The sequence below is a fragment of the Gymnogyps californianus genome, chromosome 1, assembly GCF_018139145.2.
Source record: "Gymnogyps californianus isolate 813 chromosome 1, ASM1813914v2, whole genome shotgun sequence".
NCBI lineage: Eukaryota > Metazoa > Chordata > Aves > Accipitriformes > Cathartidae > Gymnogyps > Gymnogyps californianus.
The window spans coordinates 76719936-76743568 of NC_059471.1; the positions used below are offsets into that span (position 1 = coordinate 76719936).

Below are 23633 nucleotides of genomic sequence, written 5' to 3' on the forward strand. Positions count from 1 at the left end.
GCTGGGTGATGATTTTCAATGCTCTGCCAAGTGAGATGACTTAACAGTGTGGAAAAGGTATGTCAGTAGGAATTGCTGTGGTTTAGCATTTCAGAATAGCTAGATACGTCGCTGCTGAACTTGAGATGATAGCTGTAGCTACCTAATTTTTAAAACATACTTGTCAGTTCAGTTTTTCCTGGGAATTCTTACATGATAGATAAATGAATGTACAGATGAGGCAAAAAATTGCTGTAAATTAGTAGGTGTTTATTTCTTAGAGGCCAATGTGTTTTGGTATGCTTCCAAATTAAATGTGCAATTGTGCTTTTAAACACAGGACAGATTTTTTTCATTAAAAAGAAAGATAAGGCCTGAACAGAGATTCCCTCTTGGGCTCAGTCATGTTGCCTTAACAAGCATACTACCTGTACAAACAGCTGCAATTAAAGTTTGCTCTCTTATGATTCATAATTTACTTGAATTGAGAATCAGTAAGGAAAGAAATTTTGTTTCATTTGTTTGGGTATTTGATCCAGAATTATGCACTTGAGGGACAGATTATATAGGTGACCCATAGGTGGAATATGTTCGGAGGATTTTTAATTTTTTTTAAACTACAGGCTATTGAATTTCTGTAAGGGAAAAGGTTGAATAAAAAGCATCAATAACGTCCCTTTCAGTTAGTCCAGTGTAATTTGACCCATATCTCTGTATGATGGCAGTCATGTGAATGTGAAAACTATCAGCTTTTTTAAAGCTAACTGTACTTTGATTTTGGTATTAAAGTTTGCCATCTGCTTTGTTGTTTTCTTCATCACACCAACAGAAGGGAATGTGCCACAGCATGGCTGCAGCCACGGCTTCCATATATTATTGTAAGGAGACAGCTGTTGTGGGACTGGAGTCAGGGTCTTGCGATGCTCTTCTACAGCTTTTCCTATTCTCCTTGTTACAGTATTGAACAAGGGCTCAGTGTCAGCTGATAGAGGATTTGCCTCAGAAGGATCTTGCGAGAGATCGAACAGCAGCGGAGGGTCGTGATGGGTTACACCATCCCCAAAACATGGGCAAATTCCTCTGCCAAAACAGGCCCCAGAGGCTTCTGGTTGGAATACTGGAGTAGCATAATGAGCTTTCCATACGGTGCCACCTGTCACAGAAGAAGCACGTTTGAACGGCTAAATGGCATTAGGAGTCAGGGGAGGTCCCTCAAAGGTTGGTTCATGTTTTAAGTGATCTGCTTTGTTGTTCCTAGGGCAAGCTTATGTTGTGGTTGTCACACCTGGGGGAAAGGCTCTTTCGGTTGCTGGCAGGGATTCAGAATGGTTTTCATGGCTCACAGGCACACCTGGGCTCTGGGTACGTGCAGGGCCATATACACTATGTGGATGATTAGGTCTAATATTTTGGGTGCAGAGGGAGTCTCTGCCGTTTTCTTGTGTCCCTTTAAAACTCTGCATGCCTCTTGGGGGGCGGAAAATGGAGAATGTAGGCCCTGATTTCTGGGTGCAGGTACTGGTAGGTGGTTCTTCTCTTGGCTCTGTACGTCTGAGCCAAGAAGAGTGCCTGGGCAGAAACTAATCACAGCTCATTTCCATGCTCGTGTTCCAGCACACTTTCAAGTAGGGTGGTAATTGCAGGCCATGAAAGCAGTAAAATCTGGAGTCTAGTTTTTAAGTTAACATGATGAAAGCAATGAATGCAGCTTTAGAGCTTGTACTTTATCAAGCCCTTGTACTGACCACTGGATAAGTGCAGGTCTGTAACTTACAATGCAGAAATGACAAATGACTGGGACTAAATCTGAATGCAGTTCAACAGGAGATTTTCCTTCCTTCTCCCTCCTCCTTTTTCCCCTGTTCCTCACCCTGCATTTAGAAAGCACTACGCTGAACTCGGAGGCAAGGATGTGCCCAGCAAGAAGACAGCAATTAGATACTATGTCTGAAAAAGGGAGAGGAGAAGAAAGGGGACATTCAACACTTGGAGCCACTTCTGTAATGCATTGAGCACAAATAGCTGACAACTGCATTGTCCATACATGGCAGTTTCTTTTTTGTTCAATGGAATCAGCTGAACTTTCCTTCTTTCTGTTGTCCCTGGAGCTGTTCTTCATGACTGGGAGTCTGCAGCTTTATTTTTCTGTCTCTGTCGTGCTAGAACATATTTTTTTAATAAATAAAATTTAAAACCTTAAGGTGAGGGGGAAACAACAGATGTTAAGGCTCAGATAATCTTTTAGCTTAAAATCTCCAGCTGGTTGGCTGGCTATGTATCTATTTATTTCCACCCCATGGTTTCCATGTCCTGCTAAGCTACACTTCTGCACTTCTGTGGAGGGATGATGTCTCAATGGTTTTGAAATGTTTTGGCATAATGCATTTAGAAATGTTACAGGTTTTGGATATCTCCATTTCTGAAATTGTGAGAGAAAGGACGCAGAAGGTGGATTTCTTAAAGGAAATGGGCTCACTTCCTGATGGCTTACTAAGGACAGGTGTTCCTTAGGTCTGTTTGGGTGTGTGCTGTGCTGCTGGCTGGGATGTGCTCCCTGTCCTTTTACTTTTCCCTGTCTTGTGACTAAAAGAGCATTTGTCTCATGACAAAAATGCGAGCATCCTCTGTCATATCAGGGTTCCCCGAGCATGGGATTTGGGTCTTACGTCTGTTCGTCAGGCAGCATAGATACTTGGTAGAAGGAGTTAAATAAGTACTCTTTGGGCCATATACATTTTTCTGATTAGCTGGTTCTGGTCAGAGTGCTATTGTGATATTGCTAAAATGATCATTTAATAGATAAATATGAGATGGACAGGTAGACTTACCTAGCTATACATAGGTATTTATGTGATCAGTGTTCAGACAAACGAAACTAAGTAGTCATTCTTTTCCAGAAATAGTTGAGCTGAATCCTTCATAACTTAGACACTGTAGGGCAGTTCAGAGAAGTGAGTGTAGGGTGTCTGAGGAGAATTGTTCTGACTCTGCAAAATTTTAACATTCACTTTTCACAGCTGCAAATAATTACTGGAGTTGCAGAGTGGGAGAGAGCCAGCTCCTTGTTAGTTCATTCCGAAGGATACAGTGAGGCTGATTGTAATTAACCTGTGTTGGTGAGCTGAGTAGCAGCTGGGTTACAGAGGGATGGGGAAAAAAAAAAAAAAAAAGGTGGTAGAAATCAGCACTGATGGAAGCAGCAAGGGTTTCAGTCATCTCCAAGAGGCGAAGAGGGATATGCAATTTGCTACTAAAGTAGCTCTGATAGAATTTGAAGGATGCGTGTGAATTTTAGGGTGACATGTTAATGTAGTATGTCCAAGGGAAAGGAAACCTGCTTCTTCAATCCAAACATCTCTCAAACCCATCTGGTAACAATCAATCAGTTTAACGAGCAGAAAGAAACAGACTGTCACTAATAAGCCTTATTGTGCTGTGGTAGAGGAAAGGACACAGAAAACAAAGGATTTTTCTGGCTTCAGTGAAGGGCTTAATTGATGGGTCCTGCCTGGGTGACATCAAGACACAATGGCTTCATATCTAGCCTGTCCAATAGATAGAAGTAAACAGACAATAAATATGTAAGATGAACGTGATACACTTGTAAATGAGCTAAAACAGACTCTAAAAAGTCTGTCAGCCCAGTCTGAAGTAATGGCAGTTGGAGCAAAGAGTCAGAATTTCTGGCTTGGCTGAAAGCTGAGCCACAGGGTAATACTTGATCAGACAGTCTTTCATATGCAGAACGGCCCATTGTTTTCAACCCCTTTGCCATGAGCAGTTGTGGTTCAATGGGAAAAATTGTAGCAAGGCATGCATAGGAGATCTAGCTGTGCGAGTGGCTTCATAGGAACACAAAATACCACAAAATACACCTTGCATCTGCATATTGTATCTGTGTCTATGTTACAGGTAGTGTGGCCTATTAGCAACTATCTGTAGAGCAGAACACTTATTGATGGCTTGACATCCATCCGTGTTTGTCTGGGGGTGTTTTACTGCGGGCTAACTCTTGTCTGGTCCCATCTACACAACATCTTTTAGTGATTAGAGCATATTAGGTATGATCCTGGAGCCTATTTTACAGTTCAGTTTCCTCTAAACTAAAGTCATGATCTCCAAGCCCATTCCACAATGCACCCCAAAGCACAGTGAGTGGGTATGGTCAAGAGGCGTTTGCTTCAAAAGCATGCTTCTGATCTGAACTGAAATTGTAACCTAGGAGAACAAGAACTGAGGGGGAGGTGAGGAGAACACAGTCCTTTAACCCAAAAAGCAGTTCTTCGATCTCATCCCTTGATGGAGTATACATTTAGCCTTTCACTAGGGAAGTGCAGCGTGACTCCTCTAGTAGGAATTTTTTCCAGGAGTCTCTGCAGTCAGACAAACCTTTCTTCATACAGAAAAAATATGTATTAAAAAAAAAAATTGAGATCTCTAAGAATAGTGATGGATTTAAAGGCATAAGAGATTTAAGTTTCTGACTGCTGTTCTGCTTTAGGTGATGCAAAGAGGTGAATGGGCTCAAGGTTAGATGTGATCAAGCGCCTGGAGCTACTGGCAGTTCTGGGGTGGGACCAGCTTAGCACCAGCCTGTGTCAGATGAAGTGTGGTCTCCCGCACTTTACTGGCAGTGGTAAGAGCTGGACTGTCATTGCCAGTCTCTAACTCCCTGGTCTGCTGAGTATTGGATACGTGGGGAGAAGGATTCAAAGCGTGACTCTCTGCTGAGTGTAGGCTATCGTGGGCTCCATGCACAACAGCGCAGCGCTCCCGGGGGTGTGGGCCTTGTCCAGCTCTGCTGGTGTGCCTTAGCTCAAACCTCTGGTCTGGAGCTCAGGGTGTGGTTCAGGTGGGCACCAGCGGTGACAACGCTTTGGAAATGAAGCCACTGCACATGGAGGGGCCTGGCGAGGGCTCCTGGCACCGTGCGCCCGGCCAGGCCCAGGGCTGCCCTAGGCCCCACCAAGGGCCCAGAGCAGCAGGCCGCAGCTCTCAGCCTGCGGGGGCCTGGCCACGCTCCCTCTGCACGCCCACAGCTGTGGGTGGCTTTCCATACAGGGCACCTCGCGATGTGAAAATGAAAAGCGGAGCAGCTAACTGCGCCGAAGAGCCAGGGAGATTTTATTTTGGGGTTTTTTTTATAACCTCCTCGTCTGGAGCATTCCTTTCCCGTCTGACTGGCGCCCCCCGAGCCCGGCCGCTGCGGCCGCCTGCCGGGCAGCGAGGCGGCGGCCGGTGGCCGGTGGCGGTTGGCGGCGCCGCGCTGCCCTCTGGCGGCGGCTTCCCCTGCCGGCTCCGCTCTGCCGGCTGAGGGGAGCGCGGCCCCGCGGCGCAGCTCTGCCGGCGGTACCCTCAACATCCAGACCCTCACGCCTGCCCCCCCGGTGCTAGGGGGCGGTTGGGCCGGGGGGAGGCGGTGTGTTTTGGGAGGTGGGTGCTGCACAACACCACGCCTGCAGCGTTCCCCTGCCAGGCATTTCTCTCCATGGCTGGCCTGCTCGCTACAGCACTTAGAAGGGAAGGAGCACACCAGTCCCTCCTCCAGTGTTTTTTCCTGTATTTCAATCATCACGTTAATGTGCTTAATAAAAAAGACACCGTGACAGCAATGGAGGGAGATGATAACCCCTCACCAAAACTGAGTGCTTAAAGTGTTAGGTTATAGGGTTGGTTCAACTAATCTTGATTTATAATTACTGCAGAGGCCCAGTTTCCACAGGAAGAGCAAAGATGCAGTGGTCATTTACACGTGTCACTTGGAGATGATATATTTTGATTGTGCCCAAACAGAGGAAAGAATTGAGTCCTGGTCTCCTTAGATAAGTAATTAGTTGAGACAGCCAAAACACTGGCCCTGAGCACTTTAAGTGTGGTTCCCTCACTGGGATCACCTCGTTTCATAGCCATGGTGGTATCAGGTCATCCAGATCCCCAGCTAGGGGGAAGCAGCAAGGCCTGTGAGCTGCTGAGACCAGGCCCACCTGCTTGTGGCTGTGCCAAGCACCAGCTCTGCAGCAGTTCTGCCCAATTGCAGCAGCCCCAGTAAGGCTGTGAAGACCTTACCACTCAGCTACAAAGTAGAAGATCGGTAGTTGCAGCACTCTTTCCCTTTCCTTTCTTTTTTTTAATTTTTTTTTTTTATTATTTTAAAGAAGCTATCCTTTTCCTAGTTCTTAGGCAAAAATGATATCAGCATCTTCTCTCCAGAGAAAATAGGAAAATATGATTCCCAAGAGGAAAAAAAACCAAAACAAACCTTCCCTGGAGGACCTGAAGATGCTCCACCCCATGGAAGAACTGGATTTATGAAAAACCCTTGTACTTAGCATTTTCTACCATATAGCTCCTTGGGCAGTGTGCAGGTTGCTCTGGATCTCGCCCTAAAGGCATTAGCTCCTCAAGTACTGTATGGCTTGTATAGCTTACACATTTTTCCTTGAATGAAGTACCCAGACTTATCTTTGGGGATCAAGAACCTAAAAATGATGCAGCACCTGGCATCACATCCTCACATTTAGTCCTTAGTTCCTAATTACTTTCCTCCATGTTTCCTTTCAGCTGAGCACAGGCACTTCCTGCCCAGGAGCCATGCTTCTGTCAAACGTGGTGTGATGATGAGGGCACTAACCTCAAGGTTAAACTGGCAGCATGACTAAAAGTTTGGTGTTGCAACTGTGGTATGTATTTATTCGTGCCAACAAGAAAGACAGCAAAGTTAGCCGTTATCCTGATTCTCTCCTGTGTGTATGTGTATCTAGGGGAAGAGCGAAGTCAATTTTGAAATATTTGCAAGTACAAGTAAGTTTTGTAGTCTTCAAGTATTCACTGAGCAAGTAGATTCTTGGCTTGATACTATCTATACTTGATACTGTCATTGTATCAGAAAGTATCGTGAAGAAAATGTAAATGGCACAAGAAACATCACCCAGTTAACACTGTGACATAAGAATGATTTCCTGCTGGGCTGCCTAAGGTTATCTCGCCCCACGGTCAGCACTCAAAGTGCTCTTTGAACAGCCAGCGCCTTGTCAACATACCGGCTGAATGTGAACAGCTGCTGGTGGTGGAATGCCCTAGCATTTGTAACTGTTACCTAATTGCAGTCTCACAAGAACCCCCTAATTCTTCTCTCACTTTACAGATAGGGAAAGCAAAACAAAAATTAAAGGGGCTCATTCAAGTTTCTAAAGGATGGGAAGATGAGCAGGCATAGCCTACTCCAGCGGCTTCTGCATTTCTCCAGATGTGCAGAATGAAAAAAAGTACAGCATCACCACAAATTCATCAACTTTACACTTACTGTCACATCATCCAGTCACAGAAGGCGCAATTCATCTCAACTAACTTTAATATGAGGGTGTTTTTTATATCTGACATGGTCAGTCTCAGCTCCCTTTTTAAGTCAGTGGAGAGGAACAGGCACAACTGATCTAGCCCAGATGTGCTAATCAGGAGGTGAATCGCACCCTGTAAACATCTGCGTCTCTTCAGTGACTGTAAAACAACAAGCTCAGATCCAGGCACCTGTGTGTGGTCACACAAATGCCATCCTCCATTCTGAGCAGGAATAAGCACACAGCTACCCGTCACTGGCCCATTCTCTTTTACGCTGTAATGGAGGGTGACATCAGCAAAGGTTGGGTGCTTGTTGAAAGCTCAGGAAAGCATTACAGCTGCAGTCAGCTTGTCTAATGCCACAGCTGAAAAAATGAAACAAATAAGAGAGGGCTATTGAAAACAAACAAACTGCTGCTTAAGATAAAGACCTTGTGTGCACAGTTCCTTTTCTTCAGTCTTTTACACTAAAGCTGATCCCCAGTGCTTTTGCAGCAAAAGCAATAGAAACACCGCAATGACAGGGAGATTCTTGAAGCTATGCTACCCAGGACGCAAACCCCTTCATGTCAGGCAGGGCAGGACAGCTAACAACGAAGCCTTTCTGCACCTTGCAGAAGAACTGAGAGTTTGAGGCAATAAAACTTACTCCAGATATATGTACATATGTTTTTACATGATACTCTATTGGAAGCTAGAGGTCATTACATCATCTCTGATCTGCAGGAGGGCGGATGTTTATACTCACGGTCCTTTTGGTGCCACCGCGCTGCATGCAGAAACACACCGCAGTAGTGAAACATGAACTCGTGCGCAGAGTGCTGGACTGTCCCACGCAGCAAAGGCAGCAAGGTGCGCCCGTCGATTACCCTGATGAAGGGGACGGGAGTCAGCAGACTGCTTAAGAATTTCAGTCTGCAGCTGGAGCGTGAGCAGTACTCACTCTCCATGTATGCAGCATTAGGATTTCAAGTGTCATTTCTAAACCAAGCTACTGTTTAGCTAATGAGCCCTGAGATTTTTAATTGTGTGGATGGGTGGAGACCAGTGATTAGCAGTTACTAGCAGTTTTTGCAATTACAGTTAGTTCACACATCCTGCCTGGGGAGATAAGTTACCATTATCATGATTTTCTGGGAGTAGGTGATAACCATAGTGAAGGCATGGTTCACAGCTTTTAATTTTGTTCCCTGAAATGGAAGTCACTGAAGTCACTGATAGCTCTGTGAGCTTGAGGCTTCGTGTCAAAAAAAAAAAAAAAAAAGTGCCACTTACTGCATTGACCAACAGTTGGGTCAGTTACACACCACTAGTACTTTTATGCTTTTTGCTCAAATAGCTTAGCCACGCACGCTTTCTTATGTTCTTTAGACAAGTCTAACATAGATGCTACAAATTGTTTACTATTGAGGAAACTACTTCTGCGGTACTGGCAGCCAAATGCAGGCTATGTGCCATTTGCTCCACCTTCTCTACTCATGAAGAACCAGCTTTCTAGCCTTGGAAAGGGCCTGTCCTAGTACTCTAACAGGACCAACCAGCTTTGTGAATATCTGTGGATTTTTCATAAAAAATAAGAGTTTTTTTGTTTGTGGGGGATTTTTTTTGTTCGTTTTTTTTACAGTGACCCCAGTGTCCCAAATAAACCAGGTGGCCTTTTAGTGATTAGAAAACTGAGGTAGCTAAATGACCCTTGATAAAACATACTGTTTTTCTTTGCCTTTTCCATATAAGCAGACAAGATGGGGAAAGCTACACAGAAAGCAAGCCAGAGAATTGCCTGGTTAAGAAACAAACAGAATTTAACCTGTGGCTGTTAGGATGCATGACATGATATAGTCAGCTTCCATCTAAATCAAGAAAAGTCAGCAAATATGGTTTGTGAGGCCACTTTTGTACCTGTCCTGAGGCACTGCCCCTCCAGCCAGGTGAACCACTGTTGGGAAAATGTCCATAAGGCTTGTCAGTTCCTTGATAACTGTCCCTGCAGGCAACACTCCTGGCCATCTAACTATTCCTGGGACACGGATCCCTCCTTCCCAGCCTCCCATTCCTTTTCCACCTGTTAGGGATGGGGGGGGGGCGGGGGCAGTACCAAAAAAGATAAAAGAATGAAAGATATTAGATGTTTATTATGCATGTATAATAAAAGGTTTTAGAACTTTTAGAATATTCAAATAACTTTAATGAAAACACACTAAATCCTGGAGACCAGTAGAATGACTACAGTGCAAATTCCATTCTTCGAGAATACGTATTATTAACCTCTTTATTTTACACTGCTTTCTTGGGTGGCACATAGAGCAATCCACTACTAAGCAGTATTTTTGGCAGAAGAGGAACAATTCCACCCTCTGACGCCTGAGAAGACCCGTAATTTTAATTGAATGTTATGTCTGAGAATAATCTCCACACTCCCTAATAAGATGCCCCAGAAAAAAGTCTGTTCTTAATAAAAAGCAAAATCTGACTTGGTGTCAATGGAATAGAGGTTGCAGCCCCCCTTGGTGCCCAAGGAAGGGGGATTAACACAGGGCCAGGTTGGTTGTCAGACAGTTCACAATCAGAGGCAGCAGGAATATTACAAAATGATTTGCAGTCCTGGAGAGCAGTGAGGGGAATTAGGATAGTGCTTGATCACCCTCCAGGAGTTTACAGTCCCAGGGATGCTCTGAGGTGGTCCCCAATGGAAGAGTGCAGAACCCGTGCAGTGAATAAGGGAGTGCTCTGAATACGCTGCAGTGATGAAGACTTTCCACCTACATTTCCATTGAAGTTGTCTTGAGGTAATCCAAAGAGTCTTTCTTAGCTTGGTTTCTCTTGCACTCCTCTAGTCTTCTTCTAAATTCTCTCCTCTACGCATTGGCTCTCTTGCAAATCAAAATATTAATTGTTTTGAATAGTAGTTCAAAGTGAGAACCATTAACTAATTACAGATACGAATTATAGATGTCAATGATGGGATATTAATGAAACAATGTGGTTTAAAGCCAGAACTCCAAGCTGAGGGTCCAGTTAAAAAACAAAAAATGCAAAATGTTGAAGCTCAGGTACCTATACGACCTTTGCTCTGTTATTCCTCCTATCAAGGACAGAAACGACAAGTCATTGCTGGAAAGTGTTGTAGGAAAATTGGCAAACAAAACTTGAAGCTAGCTTATTAGCTCAGCTAATAAATCAGCAGCTGAATGGTAGTTTATACTAGCCTCTGGCTTTGCTAAGTAATGCTGGACTTTGCTATGGAGGAGGTGTGCTCATCGTTACAGCTGAGAGGCAAGGTTCCCAGAGCTTGCTTTTAAAGGCTGACAGGGTGGCATGATGGATTATAAACAGGCCAAGTCCAGCTGCTTGTGCAATAATCTTTGTGCTGTGTAAGATAATGGTATCTATCTCATGCTCTGTTATTCACTAGCAGCTGTTCTCATTATTCACATGTGTGGCTTATCTATCTTCTTGTTTTCAATATCCTGTTAGCAATAGCAGCAGTGAGTTCTACAGATATTTATGAATTAAACTAAATTTTTTAATCTTTTTTGGGTCGTTGGTAGTTAGTTTCACTGGGATGTCCCCTGTTCTGCTGTATGTGGACACAAATGGGAATGCCTTTCTGTTATTAATATCTAAACTGATATTCTGTCTCCTCTTGTCTCCTCTCTAAGCAGGTGTGATTTCATCATTGTCCTCTCATACTGAAATCTCTACCTAATGACATCCACCTTTCCTCTCCAGACTCTCCTGTTACTAATATACTTGTGTTAGGCTAGTAGAATTGAATTCCCTAAGTTAGGTTCTGAGCTATTCAAGTGAGCCCGTTGGCCTTTTTGCATCTGTTACTGGTGTGGAAACTTCATATTCAGAACTGAAGGCTAATTTAGCATTTAGGGCTGTTCCTGGATGAGATCCCAGCTGTATCAGACATTGCTTATGGGGCTCATCAAGTAACTTAGTACTAGACAATGTGCATTTTGATGCTGAGCAAGGTCAAGGCACCCGAATCTTCTTCTGTAGGGAAATAAGGGATGGGACCAGTTTTCAGGCTTCATTCTACAGTAAGTGCCAAGCTGCCCAAGTTGTCACAGTGGCTTTTCAAGGCTTGGCAGTCTGGAGGGAGCACATGCAAAAGATACCATAGATCTTCATTTCCATAGAGCTTTTGGCACTGTGTTGCAAGCCAGTCATAGAAAGAGAGTCTAGAAACATCTATATGATAGATGAGAAACTGGAAAACTATATCAAGAAAATAGTCATCGTGATATCTGCCAGTGTTGACATAGATAATTGTTTACTGTGAAAAATATAAGGATGTTTCAAGTGAGACTCCAAACTGTGTTCTGGATCTGCATCAGAGGAAGTTCAGAATGGACGTTAGGAAAAGGTTCTTGACTGAGAGGGTGAATGGTCACTGGAACAGACTCCCCAGCGAAGTGGTCACGGCACCAAGCCTGTCAGAGCTCAACGAGCATCTGGACGACACTCTGAGTCATATGGCTTAGTTTTAGGTAGTCCTGCAAGGAGCAGGGAGTTGGACTTGATGATCCTTATGGGTCCCTTCCCGCTTGAGATATTCTATGATTATGTGATACTACAGCATTTTCAAGTAGTGCTTTGGGTTATGGATTAGATAGTATGCTTACAGTATTTAAAGACAACATGGAACTAGAAGGGGATACAAGTGTACTGGAGTCTAAAGAAAGGATGAACGAGGGGTAACATAACAGCATTGAAATACACGATGACCTTGCAACAACAGGCTGTTGCAAGGAGGAAAGGAAGAACATCTTCTCTGTAGATTGGTGAATAGGGCAAGATCTGTTGCTTAAACTGCAGCAAGGAAATCCAAGGTAGGTGCCAGAAAAAAACCTCCAGTAGCATAGACAATGAAAGCTGGATTATCTGGGGAATCACTGAAGGTCTTTAAGAATAGGTTAGACAATATCGCTGTCAGGAGTAGCTTTGGTGAAAGTGATCCTGTCTGGGGGCTGAAAGATGAATAGCTGATGCCCTGAATTTGCTCCAGCCCTACAATCCAAGACTATCATCCCAGCATATAGCTTAGTAAATATAGTCTATCTGGATGTATTTTATTCTATCATGTTCTTTTTAAGAGGAAGTCTTATGCATGTGCACACTACCAAAATTTTACCTTTATAGATGCCATTCCATCCACCCAACTGAGCATTTCCTCTGTGAGCCTCTAAGGATCCTCCATGATCAGATGCAAAATAAATGAATGTGGTATTCTTCAAGCCTTCTTTGTCAATAACATCCAGAAGCCTGCCTATAAACAAAGCAAAACATCATAATTATGTCTGGAGATGAAGTCGGATTTTTTAGGTCTTGACTCAAAATTCAGTGAAGACCAAGTCTTTCCATTTATCTGAATGAGTTCTGTTATGAGCTACCACAAGCAATGCAAAGAGTAATCCTGCATTACAGAAATAATAAGACCCCAACAGAAAGCTGCTGAATGTGTCCCAAATTTGTTTGTGGTGTCTATAAAAACAGGAAAATAAAAAATAAAACCAACTGGAAAATAATTTAAATGAATGATCCTTTTATTCAAGCTACTTAGAATACTCTGTCAGCTTTATGTTATAAATTCTCTGAGTCAAGGATTGACTCCATTGTGTAGCCTCAAGCATCTTGAAAAGCTTAAATAATAGTGCTGCCTAGATTCGTAATCATAGAAAACTGCTGTGTCTCACCAGGAACCGAACAGGAACTCTGAGATCAGGCTGCATACTGTCAATCAAAATCTTCTCCTGATGTCAGTGGTAAAATCTTCACAGACTAATTCAAACTTAACTTCATAAGGAATGTTTTTGGTACTGATAGCATCAAATGTTTATACAGAATATGATTTATCTTTGATTGCTTGTCCTCATCACCACCTGCATCAAATATATTCGCCAAGAACAGCTTCCATAGCTACAGAAGCAGCAGCAAAAGCTGATGTATACAAGGAAAAAGCATAAGCCAGTGATCAGCTCTTTTGCTCAATCTCTTCTCCTTTACAGACTTCCTGTGTCTCCTTGGTCAAACTACTTATTGACCTTACCTAAAAATAGACACCTTCCCCCCAAAAGAGTTTAGATTGAGTCCAGGCATATTGGTTCTGAATTAGACCCCAAATCTCTTACTTGGCTGTCCAACCCTGGAGACTTCTGTCCTCTCTAGCTGCCATCCTGTTTGGCCTATACAAGGCATGTTCCTTACACCATTGGACTTCTGCTATCCAGCTCCGCTTGCATAGCCTGTGTCTGAAGGTGACTGGTGCCAAAAATTTGGAAGAGGAGCATGGCAGAGTCCTCTGATTCAACTGGATCTCGCAGGAGGTCTCAGCCTGCCCATCAGAAGCAATCAGGCTCCTCTCAAAATACAATTTTGTAAACATCGTTATTAGAAGAAGAAAAGGTTCAAGGATTGAATCTTGGCCTGGACAGGAAGTGAATACTTTGTCAATAGGGTCTTCACTTTTGACTAAATATGAACAGTAGGTATCTCCTTCCCTCCCACTGAAGCAGAAAGGAATGACTAAGTAAGGCTTAGGTCTAAATCTAGGCTCTGAGTGCCAATTAGGTTTAAAAACTAAGTGAGTCTTCACGATGTACTGACTTCACACAATTTATTAAGTGAAACTCCATAACTTTTTAACTTGGCCTTTTGGCTAGGAGGAAGTTCTGGTTTCTGCTCCAAGAATTATTCTTTGATAAAGATGAACAAGTACACAAAACAACCACCATATAGTGTAATATTCATCAGCAGCACCGCTTATATCTTCTGAGACTAAACAGAGCTGGAGAAATGTCATACATTTTGATTAACAACACAATCAAGCACATATTTGATTATTTGACTGCATTTAACACTACAGCATGGAAGTGTGTAAATTAAAAAAGAAAAAGAAAAAATCCTCACAAGAAAAGTTTGAGCTTTCACATTAAGAAAGAAAAAAAAGAGGTGTGGTAATGGTTTGGCAATCTCTGGAGCTAACTATGTATCCAAGGCAAGTTCACTGATTTTTGACATATGCAAAAAGGGAGTTCTGTGACCACCCCTTTAATTTCTTTTCCACATTCAAATATATGAAGGATTTTCTTCAAGAAGACCACTTACCCACCATCCAGTCCATCTCCTCTACGTTATCTCCGTATAGGCCATGTCTGCTTCTTCCCTGAAACTTCTCTGTGGTAGTGAGAGGGGTGTGAACATGTAAAAGGGAAACAAAGAGAAGAAATGGTCTATGCGTGTTTCTGAAATAAAAAAACAATAGTCATTTCTCTGCAAATTGTCACTCAACCCAGAATATAACAGTGGTATTGTAGAGACTATCTCAATAAAAATTATTATTGTTGTCTAAACCAAAAATTTTTGATTTTGACATCGTTGCATTTTTGAGGTTTTGGGAGACAGAGGGGATTAAAACACCCCTCAAAGATTTTGATTCTGTATTAAGACCAAAATAGTAATGAGCCCTTTCTTTTTCTGGTTCCAAACTAGACATGTGTAGAACATTAAATAAATAGCTAAGAAAGTTCACAGCCAAAAGACTGACACACTCTCAGAGGCAAGGAGAATAGGACTCGCTTGCTTAAAATTAACGTGGATGTCACTGAGCATCTGAGACATCCTCATGGAAGAGGCAGATATGTCACTGCACCCACAGGGGAACCATATCCCTTTAACATCAGGCCAGGCAGGATATCCTAAGAACCTGAGGTTATCTATGCTCGAAGTTTTACAGAAGAGATTTATCTTACCCCCAATTTCCCTTAAAAAACTCTGACAGAAATAGTATAATCTTATTCAGGGATAGGCCCAGACTTGACACATGGATGCTTTTAAAGACTTAGGGGCTTGTTCAATGCCATTTGAGGCTACTGATAGTATTGTAAATGAAGGTCACCCTTGGAGAACAAAACAAAACTCACTATCACCCTCCTGTTTGTAAAATATTAACTTCATATGACACTTTCTATGACAGTCCATTCATCAGGCTAAGATAATTTTTCTGTTCTTACTGGCAGAAGGCCCAGTCCTTGGCCAGGACTCCTTTGTATTAGGTGAACAAAACATAAACACAAAAAAAATCGTCTTCCTTTTCCTGAGGAGCTGACAAGCTATGTATAAGACGAAGGACAGCAGTTGGATGCTGACAGGTAGGGGGATGCCAGAAAACAACAAATCACTGGCCAGCATCAGGACAGGTAGTTCAGCATGCCAGCTGCCTAACCTGGTGGTGTACGACACAGTAATCACATTATTTTTAAAAATCCTTAAAATGTGATACAGTTTTTGTTGGTTACCTTTCAATGAATGAAATTGCCTCCTTCAGCATATTAGAAGTAGTTTTTTCTAGATTCATTGGTTGTTCAGTGATATCATGGTTTCTCATCAGGATACAGTTCCAGTACTTGGTGAAACCATAGCTGGAGAACCAGGAGATGAAATACAGGAGACCACAGATGGCCAGACATATGATTATTTTCCATTTTACTGAGAATAAATTGGTAAGTTTTCCAATCAAGAGAGTAAACACTGCAAGGATGATCATCTGTGTGTAAAGCCAATATGTATCTTGCAAAGACTTGGCCAGTTCAGGGTCATCTGTGCCTTGACACTCATTCAAAAGGGTAAAAGGCATGCCGTAAAAATAATCAAAGCCATGGTTTAAAGGATGGTGGCAGTGATCACGGCGGGATTTGCAGTTCACACCCATATGCCACTTCCCTGAAAATATAAAACAAAGATCTTAAATCCAGCATCATTACTCTTGGGTGTGTCTGCCTGTATTTCTAATAGGTTGGTTGCTCTCCTCAGTTAAGATGCAGCCAAGGGAGGAGCTGGTGTGGAATGGGGACAGGCTCTCAGGGAGCAATTGTACATTGGCACTTTATCTGTCTAGAACAGCTGGTTTTCCTCACCTATCTGTTAAAATTCCACGTAGGGCAATGGTCCAGCTCAGACGCCTCCCTGAATAAGAACAAATAGGGTTGCAATAGTTGGTGCTTATTATTTTTCACATGATAAAGTAGCCATTCGTTAATGGGCAGCCTGATGGGGAGAAACTGGAGAAACCCTTGTGCCGAAAGAAACAGCTAAGTGCAAAAATATGAACTAATTTACACACAAGTTCTATCCGACCTTCACAGTCCAAGAACAAATTTCAGGAAGAAGGTGTACATATTGGCTCTGTGTGTCTATATTCATCCTAAAATGGGTAGCAAAAATAGGCCATTCCAATTATCCAGTACAATTGGACATATCAGAGTATGTCATACACTGATAATGAACCTTAATGAAGTCATATTACAGAGCAGTGTAATTATCCTGACACTGAAGGACAGACAGTCTGTAACCATGGGCTTAGGGGCTATTAGCTAGACAAATAACTTCTGAGAACTGCTAACCCGGCTCTGTGCTCGTGTATGTGAATATAGTTTACAGTATAAGCTATACCAGGCTGCAGTGAGCTAGGGAAAGTTCACCCCTTTGCACAGGCTTGTGTGCAGTCAGTACATCACTAAGACTCACTTCAATTTAGGAACTAAATGACACCTCAGTGTGCCGGAGCTGAGCAGAGGTGTGAAAATCACAGTAACTACAAGTAAGCACATGACACCTTTGACTACATCAAAAAGAGTTTAAAAATGAGTGGTGCTTGAAAGACACATCCTTTAATCGCTGTTCAGGCAAAATTAGCAGAGAGTTAATAGGATTTTCTTTCTTGAACATGTATTCTGATCCAAAACCCACTGAAGTCAATGGGACTCTCTCAGCTTTTTTGCAGAGTTGCTTTTGCAGAAAATGAAGGCACCTTTAGAGTCTTAACTGTGATAATAAGCAGGATGCATAAATAGCAGAAAATCTAGCCACCAGATATAATTAAGAACACTGTGGTGTCTGGGTAGCAGCTGGCAGACAACATTTTTCTGTTCTAATAGATCAGTGAATATCTCTGTTGGTTCTTCCTAAAGCAATCTGTACTGGGCAAACAAGATTCCTTCCTTTGCATTTACTTCCGTTTGCAGTGTACAGTATGTTCCATGCATCCTCATTTTGGATTTGTCAGATACGCTGTGCTGACATTGGGGCTTGTAGATGACATTCTAAAAACCCTGCTGATTTTGAAAGTTACGTGTACAAGAAACTCTAGTTTAACTGATCCTAGACATTTTGGCAAAGAAAAATATTTACAGAAGCAGCCTCATTTGGATAACAAGCAATGAAAAGGCGGCAAGTTGCTGTTTCTCGTACCTACAAGTGCTGTAGAATAACCTTGCTGGTGCAGTATTCTGGCGAAAGTAGTTTCATTTGGTGGGAGCCCACCAGAACACCCGTTCCAAAAGAGAACCCGTCGTTGAGTGCCGGATGCCATGCCTAGAGAGGAATAACAGTCTTTAAAATAAAACAAGCTAGATTTCAGATTTTCAGTCTTCTCAGATTGTTCTTTCTAATGAATGGGACTCAGTTGCCTAAGCCTAGTGCCTTTTTATAAGCCATTTAGTATGCCCTGGGATATTCTGATTGACCCCCAGAAGGATGTCTCCTCCAAGTCCCATATCATTATCTGCTAGTCCAATACAGATGCCTCAGCTATGCTGGAGTGTCTACAAATGGCACTAAGATGCCTATGTTTGGACATTAGGCAACCTTACAAACAAAGTTCTATCAAAATATAATGTTAAAAAAAGGGGAAAAGAAAAAGTTTTACATAGAACAAAAGGCTTGCGGAGTCAGGGGTACACACTTCTGAAATGTATAGTTCATGACTACATTTCTCCTTTAGCAAGTCAGAATCACATCAGAGGAGCTACACTGATTATTACTGCTATATGCGGTGGCTGAAGTTTTCTATCATGAATTTACATGGCTGAAGTAAATCTGTTTTAAAACATTATTGCTGAGAACTATTCCACAGTCTGACACATTTCACTATGAAAAAGTTTGCCAGGATATTTAAAATATTACACTTTACTTAATATAATCTTAATACCACTGAACATACAGTGTTTACACAATTTTCTTCTTCATGTTTCTACATCTGGGTGCTTTGTGCTGTTTGGATTTTCATCCATTTCTATGTTGTCATTTAGCCACATTAAATGTGCTTTATGTGGGGATTTTCCCATAGAAATCAATCACTAAATCTAGTCATCTTTATTTTTGCCCATCTCACTGAGACCCCAAATCCTTAGATTAACTAGTCTTTAAAATGGTTTATTTAAGGGGATTTTTTAGTAGCAACAATGGCTAGACAAACTGCAGTGAACCATTAGAGAGAGGCCCAACCTGATCTGATGGGGTATCTGCCAGTCAGGAAAGCTGCTCTGCTCGGAGTACAGACAGCAGCTGCAGCAATGTGCTGAGTAAGTTTCACTCCTTCTCTTGCCAGGCCATCAATGTTAGGGGTCCTAAAGAGAAAAATCCCACCTCTGATAAAAATGTATTACACAGAAGTTCATGGTATCCCACTCCTCTGAGTTTTGTTGAGGATATCGCCATCAAATTTACAAAACTCTGTTTATCTACAACTCAACTAGGAAAGCTCTGTGTTATGTATTTTTTGAAATATCTTGACTCCTTAGAAATGAATTTTCCATGGATAAATGTGTTTTTATTAATAACTAAAAAGAAAAAAAAAAAAAGAAAAAGTACTTCAAGTCTATCCCATATCAAAAACACATGCAGCATAGTGAAAAAGATTCCATTAATAGATACAGGGCAACACAATTTCCAAGACTATAATAGGCTAGAGTAAACACAGGAGAGATATATATATACACACAATCAATCTATATACAGATTGATAACTGCACTAGGGATAAATATATCACATAGACTGAGCTGTCATTTCATAACAAGCCTACTAGAGTTGTTAGCTGATATTAAATCCTAATCTCAGTCCTTGATATTTCAACCATGGAGTTGTGGAAACTTATAAATGATACACATGCCTGACAAATACAGTGCACGGACACATTTGCAAAATTCTGACTGTATATGCTGAAAATCAGAAGTCCAAGAAAGTTGCTCAAGCATGCCTGTATAATTATTACTCCAGTAGGAATTACTGTAGAACATTTATTTTGTACATGGTTTGAAATGAAGTGTATCTAGACAAACTAATCCATTAATAATGAATTTTCTAATGCTAAGTGTCATCAGTGTTTTTTCCACTGAAATTCACCAGGAAGGGATAATTTATTTCGTAGAATACATTCTTACCTTATTGTATCATTGCCATAGCAACCCACATCTCCAATACCAAGATCATCAGCCAGTATCAGTAAAAAATTGGGTTTTGAAGGATTTGATACACAGGTTCTTGGAAACAAGCATAAAATTAGCCAAATGTTTAGGCAGCTCCTGAAATTAAAAGTAAAGAGGTAATATTACAAAAACATTTGTAAGCTTTACAATAGACTTTAAACTAGACTAAAAACTAAATTCTTAAAGTTTTACGATTCGGTATAGATGCAAACAGCTACCAAATACTGCCAGCAGATGGAGCTCCTGAATAGTTACAACAGCTCTTGCGTTTTCTAAAACCAGTAGTAGTTTTTTTTTTAATCGCACAGTAATCTTGTGTGTGCATTTCTTTATTGAGATTTGCGCTGATCTCAGCAGATGTTTCCAGTAGAATGAGTCGTTGGATGCTTGCAAGTCTCCCGAGGCACCCCTTGTACAGGGGTGTAGGACACTCCTGTCAAGGCTCCTGGAATGAGCAGGACAGGAGCATGGAGGTGGGAGGTGTGGAGGCACGCTGGTTATGATGGCAATGCCTTGACTATTGCACCCGCTGCACCCAGTGCTACACACAGCATCTGGACAGTGCTCCTTCAGCCATGGGAACATCTGCAAAATCAAGGTTGCAGCAACAGGCTTAACCTTGCTTATCTTCCTAGAAGACCCTAAGAATATCTCAGCAAATGTCTTAGTTGCTCAAGGTGTTTGCAAAAGGCAGCTTACAGATGTTCACCAGAAGTAATATACATATGCTAGAACATATCTACTGACTGCTAGTTCATTAATAGACACTGCAATGTGATAAATGCATAGTAAATGTACTATACCATATATTATATATACTACTAAACCTCCATATCCTATAAAACTAGGGTAAAAGCCTTGAAATACCAATAGATCTAAACCTGTATTAGCTGCTCTTAGATTCTCAACGAGTTTTGGGGGGGAGAGGGGGAAGAGAAAGATCTGTTTACATTTTCTTAAGCATAACACTTGAAAGCCAGGAAAGACCCTCAGGGAATGTCTTTTCTTACCAATGTTTTCCCTGGTAAACTTCATGGTTTCCCCTTGTACGAAACAGGTACATAGTTGGTCACATAAATTCTGTTGAAAAAGGAAAAAAAAAAAAAAAAAAATCAGAGCCCAGTAGCTCTGGTGATCTTGTCTGTGAGGTGGGTCATTAACTGCTTCGCATTACCGCAATCATATTGCCACTGCCTGCGGCTGGCTACAAGAGAGGTGGGCTGAACTCCTAGGGCTTGATTACACAGTCCCTACATTCCTGAACTTGTGCTTGCAGAGCCCTGCTGAACTGACACCGCAGGGCAGAAAGGGCACTTCCGAGAACAGGTAAGGTCAGATAGCACAGCATGCAGTTTTGCAAGATCTGGCCGGTTCCCAGCTGCCAATAACTCCAGGGGGGACTTGTGAGTGTTGGGAAAGAAGGCTGAATGCCCGTGGCTTTAAAGAAGTGTTAAAGGTGCCGGTTACTCAATACATGCACAGAACTGTTCATGTTCACTGAAAGGAAGGTTTGCACCATTTTGCAAATGAGGTAATGATAAGTAAAACTAGTATCTCACTTTTACTTAACTGCAAATCATCTTTAAGGTCCAGGAAAAGAATCTAACCCTTACTGTGAGATTAGAAACTACAAAAAAAGCCTCAAAGAAAAGCCATCCTGGAAACTAATATTTGCAGTGTAATTCTTAGGGAAGGGACTGTAACGTTCTTAGGTTTGGATGCCATCTAGTACATTTAAGTTGGTGTTTCTATCTGAATGTTACTAAAAACTGTCCAGAAACATAAATATCTTGATTATTTCCTTAAAGGACTTCAAAGCCTAATGCCATTTATAAATTTAACAAGCCAGTTTTTCTACCTGCCAACTCTATGAACTCAACCTGGACTTTAAAAACCTCGAAATAACCTTTCAGTTTCTAAATATTTATTTTTGTGTGGCAAGGCAAATTTTATGAGTGGAAGCAATTTCCTATGCTTGCTGAAATAAAGAGCGCACCTAGTCGCTTTGGACAAAGAATGGCTTGGGAAATGCACTCCTTTTTCTTGTGAATGCCACAGACTAAGGGATCTGCAGAAAATGTTGCACTAGAACCGTGCAAACAGTCATGCAGAAGTACACAGTAAACTGGCTCCATTGGGGACTGGCATACGCTCATCTTCGTGGTGTACAATGAAGTAAATTAGTGATAACATTCATTCCTTCACTGTGAAAAGAGATAAAAATCTGAAATATCCCATTCATGCAAAATCCCTACTTTTCCAGCTTCTTTCCATTTCAAACCAGCACAAGAACAAAGATGTTGTTGGGTCTATTAAGGAACAGATTGAAGCTAATAAGAATATTTACTTGCTGTAACAACTAAAAGCACATATGTAAATATAAAGTCACTTCTAAACACAGAGAACTGAAAAGTTCCATCTTGACTAATGAAAGACTTGTGGGTTTTTTTTCTCCAAAATCAGCATTTTCTCCAGTGGGAAAATATAGCATTTTGTGAGAGAACTTTTTTCTGCCTTTTTGGTACATAAGAGTGTTACAGTTACCTTGAATATCTGAGGAATACTAAACTGGCCAGAGCAGAGTATAATCCTGCCCTATGCATTTCAAAGGATGAGCCATAGGATAAAAAAATTGTAGATGCTGTTATTCTGACCAGGAAAATAGTATAAAAAGAGTCAGAACCTGGGGTCCATTGATGATTTTTCCAAGTGACACCAAGGTGCTTGTTTGGCTATGGCTGAGACAATATGGGAAATAAAAATAAAATTTAAAAAAAACAAAAAATAAAAACAAAACAAAAAAGCTTGATCTCTATTAGTTAGGGAATTTTCTGTAGGGTTGATGATGCTTCCCCTCTCTATTGGCAACATCCTGAAAGGCAGTACTGAGAGCTCATCTTTCCTGCCCAACTGGCTGGGTCGGAGATTAATGGGGAAGCAGGAAGATCCGTCTGACCCAATGCGTTGGCTGTTTGCAGCAAGACCTTACTGTGAATGCACATGCCAGAAGGCTAATATCATGCTTTGAACAGCAGGCTGTGTTAATGTGAAGCAAAGGACTGACTACTAGGATCTCAAATCTTTTATTTGTATGGTAGCAGTGCCTCAGAATCACAGCCTGGCAGCAGTTCCCCCAAAGCCCCGATGAACAATGGCCCCATAGGACAGACCTGAGGTGACGATCAGGCAAGTGCACGAAGGCATTAACCTGCGAGAAGGAAGAACTAGCAATGGCTCTGGTCTTATCTATAATGGGAACGTCTTCACGGTGCTTTAACAACGGAGGCAGAGCTGTCCCTTCCCAGCAACTGGTAGACAGTGTTGCGTTTAAAGGGCTTGGGGTACATGACTAAGCCAAAACTATTACAATGAAAATAAATGTTCGCAGCCTACGCTGAGTAGCTGAGGATCATCACAGCCCTTGTGAGCTGTAGTGGAGCAAGGGAACCAAACAGATCTAGACATCTAAGAAATCCCTTGATTTACCGTGGGCATTGATAAGCTTTCCAAGCCGATACCACAGCTCTGCTGCCTTCCACTTTCTCCCCACAGGTTCATGCAGCACAGCTAGCTGGTCACAGCAGGCACATTGGTATTTAGACAGACTTTGTACAGCCCTTTAGGAAAGCTGTGAATTTTCAACCAGGGAGTTGCAGTGGTGGTATTAAAAGATATTTGGGTCTAAATACCACTGGCAGTGGCATGATTAAAATTAGTGCTTCCTGATTTACTGCAAGCCATTTTAGGAACACTAACCTTATGAAAGGATGAGAAGAAATATCAAACTTGTTTAAAAAAAAACAACAAAAAAACCCCACAACAATTTAAATATGCATCTTCACCTTTTTGTGTTAGGGGCTGATTCCTTCTGAAAGCAGAGCTCTCGCTGACATCGCTAGGAGTTTCATGAACCCAGTGCTGGGCCTTAGGGCTTGTCCAGTTTCCTTAGCTGTTAAATGAAAAAAAATTACTTAATCCATAAATCTAACATCAGCCCCTAGAAAGCAGCAGCGTTACTTACAGAAATGAGAGAAAACATCAGA

General features: G+C 41.8%; 1 protein-coding gene across 1 annotated transcript; it reads right to left on the minus strand.

The window, feature by feature from the left end:
* Window positions 1-762: 762 nt before the first annotated feature.
* LOC127018216 (arylsulfatase D-like) lies at window positions 763-23481 on the minus strand. The gene is given in 12 exon segments (XM_050899692.1): window positions 763-815; window positions 818-1132; window positions 8066-8187; window positions 9217-9379; window positions 12461-12595; window positions 14434-14570; window positions 15624-16047; window positions 17575-17697; window positions 18610-18731; window positions 19546-19686; window positions 20601-20670; window positions 23433-23481. Coding segments are annotated over 11 exon segments (1788 nt in total). The 5' UTR covers window positions 20654-20670; window positions 23433-23481.
* Window positions 23482-23633: the final 152 nt, after the last annotated feature.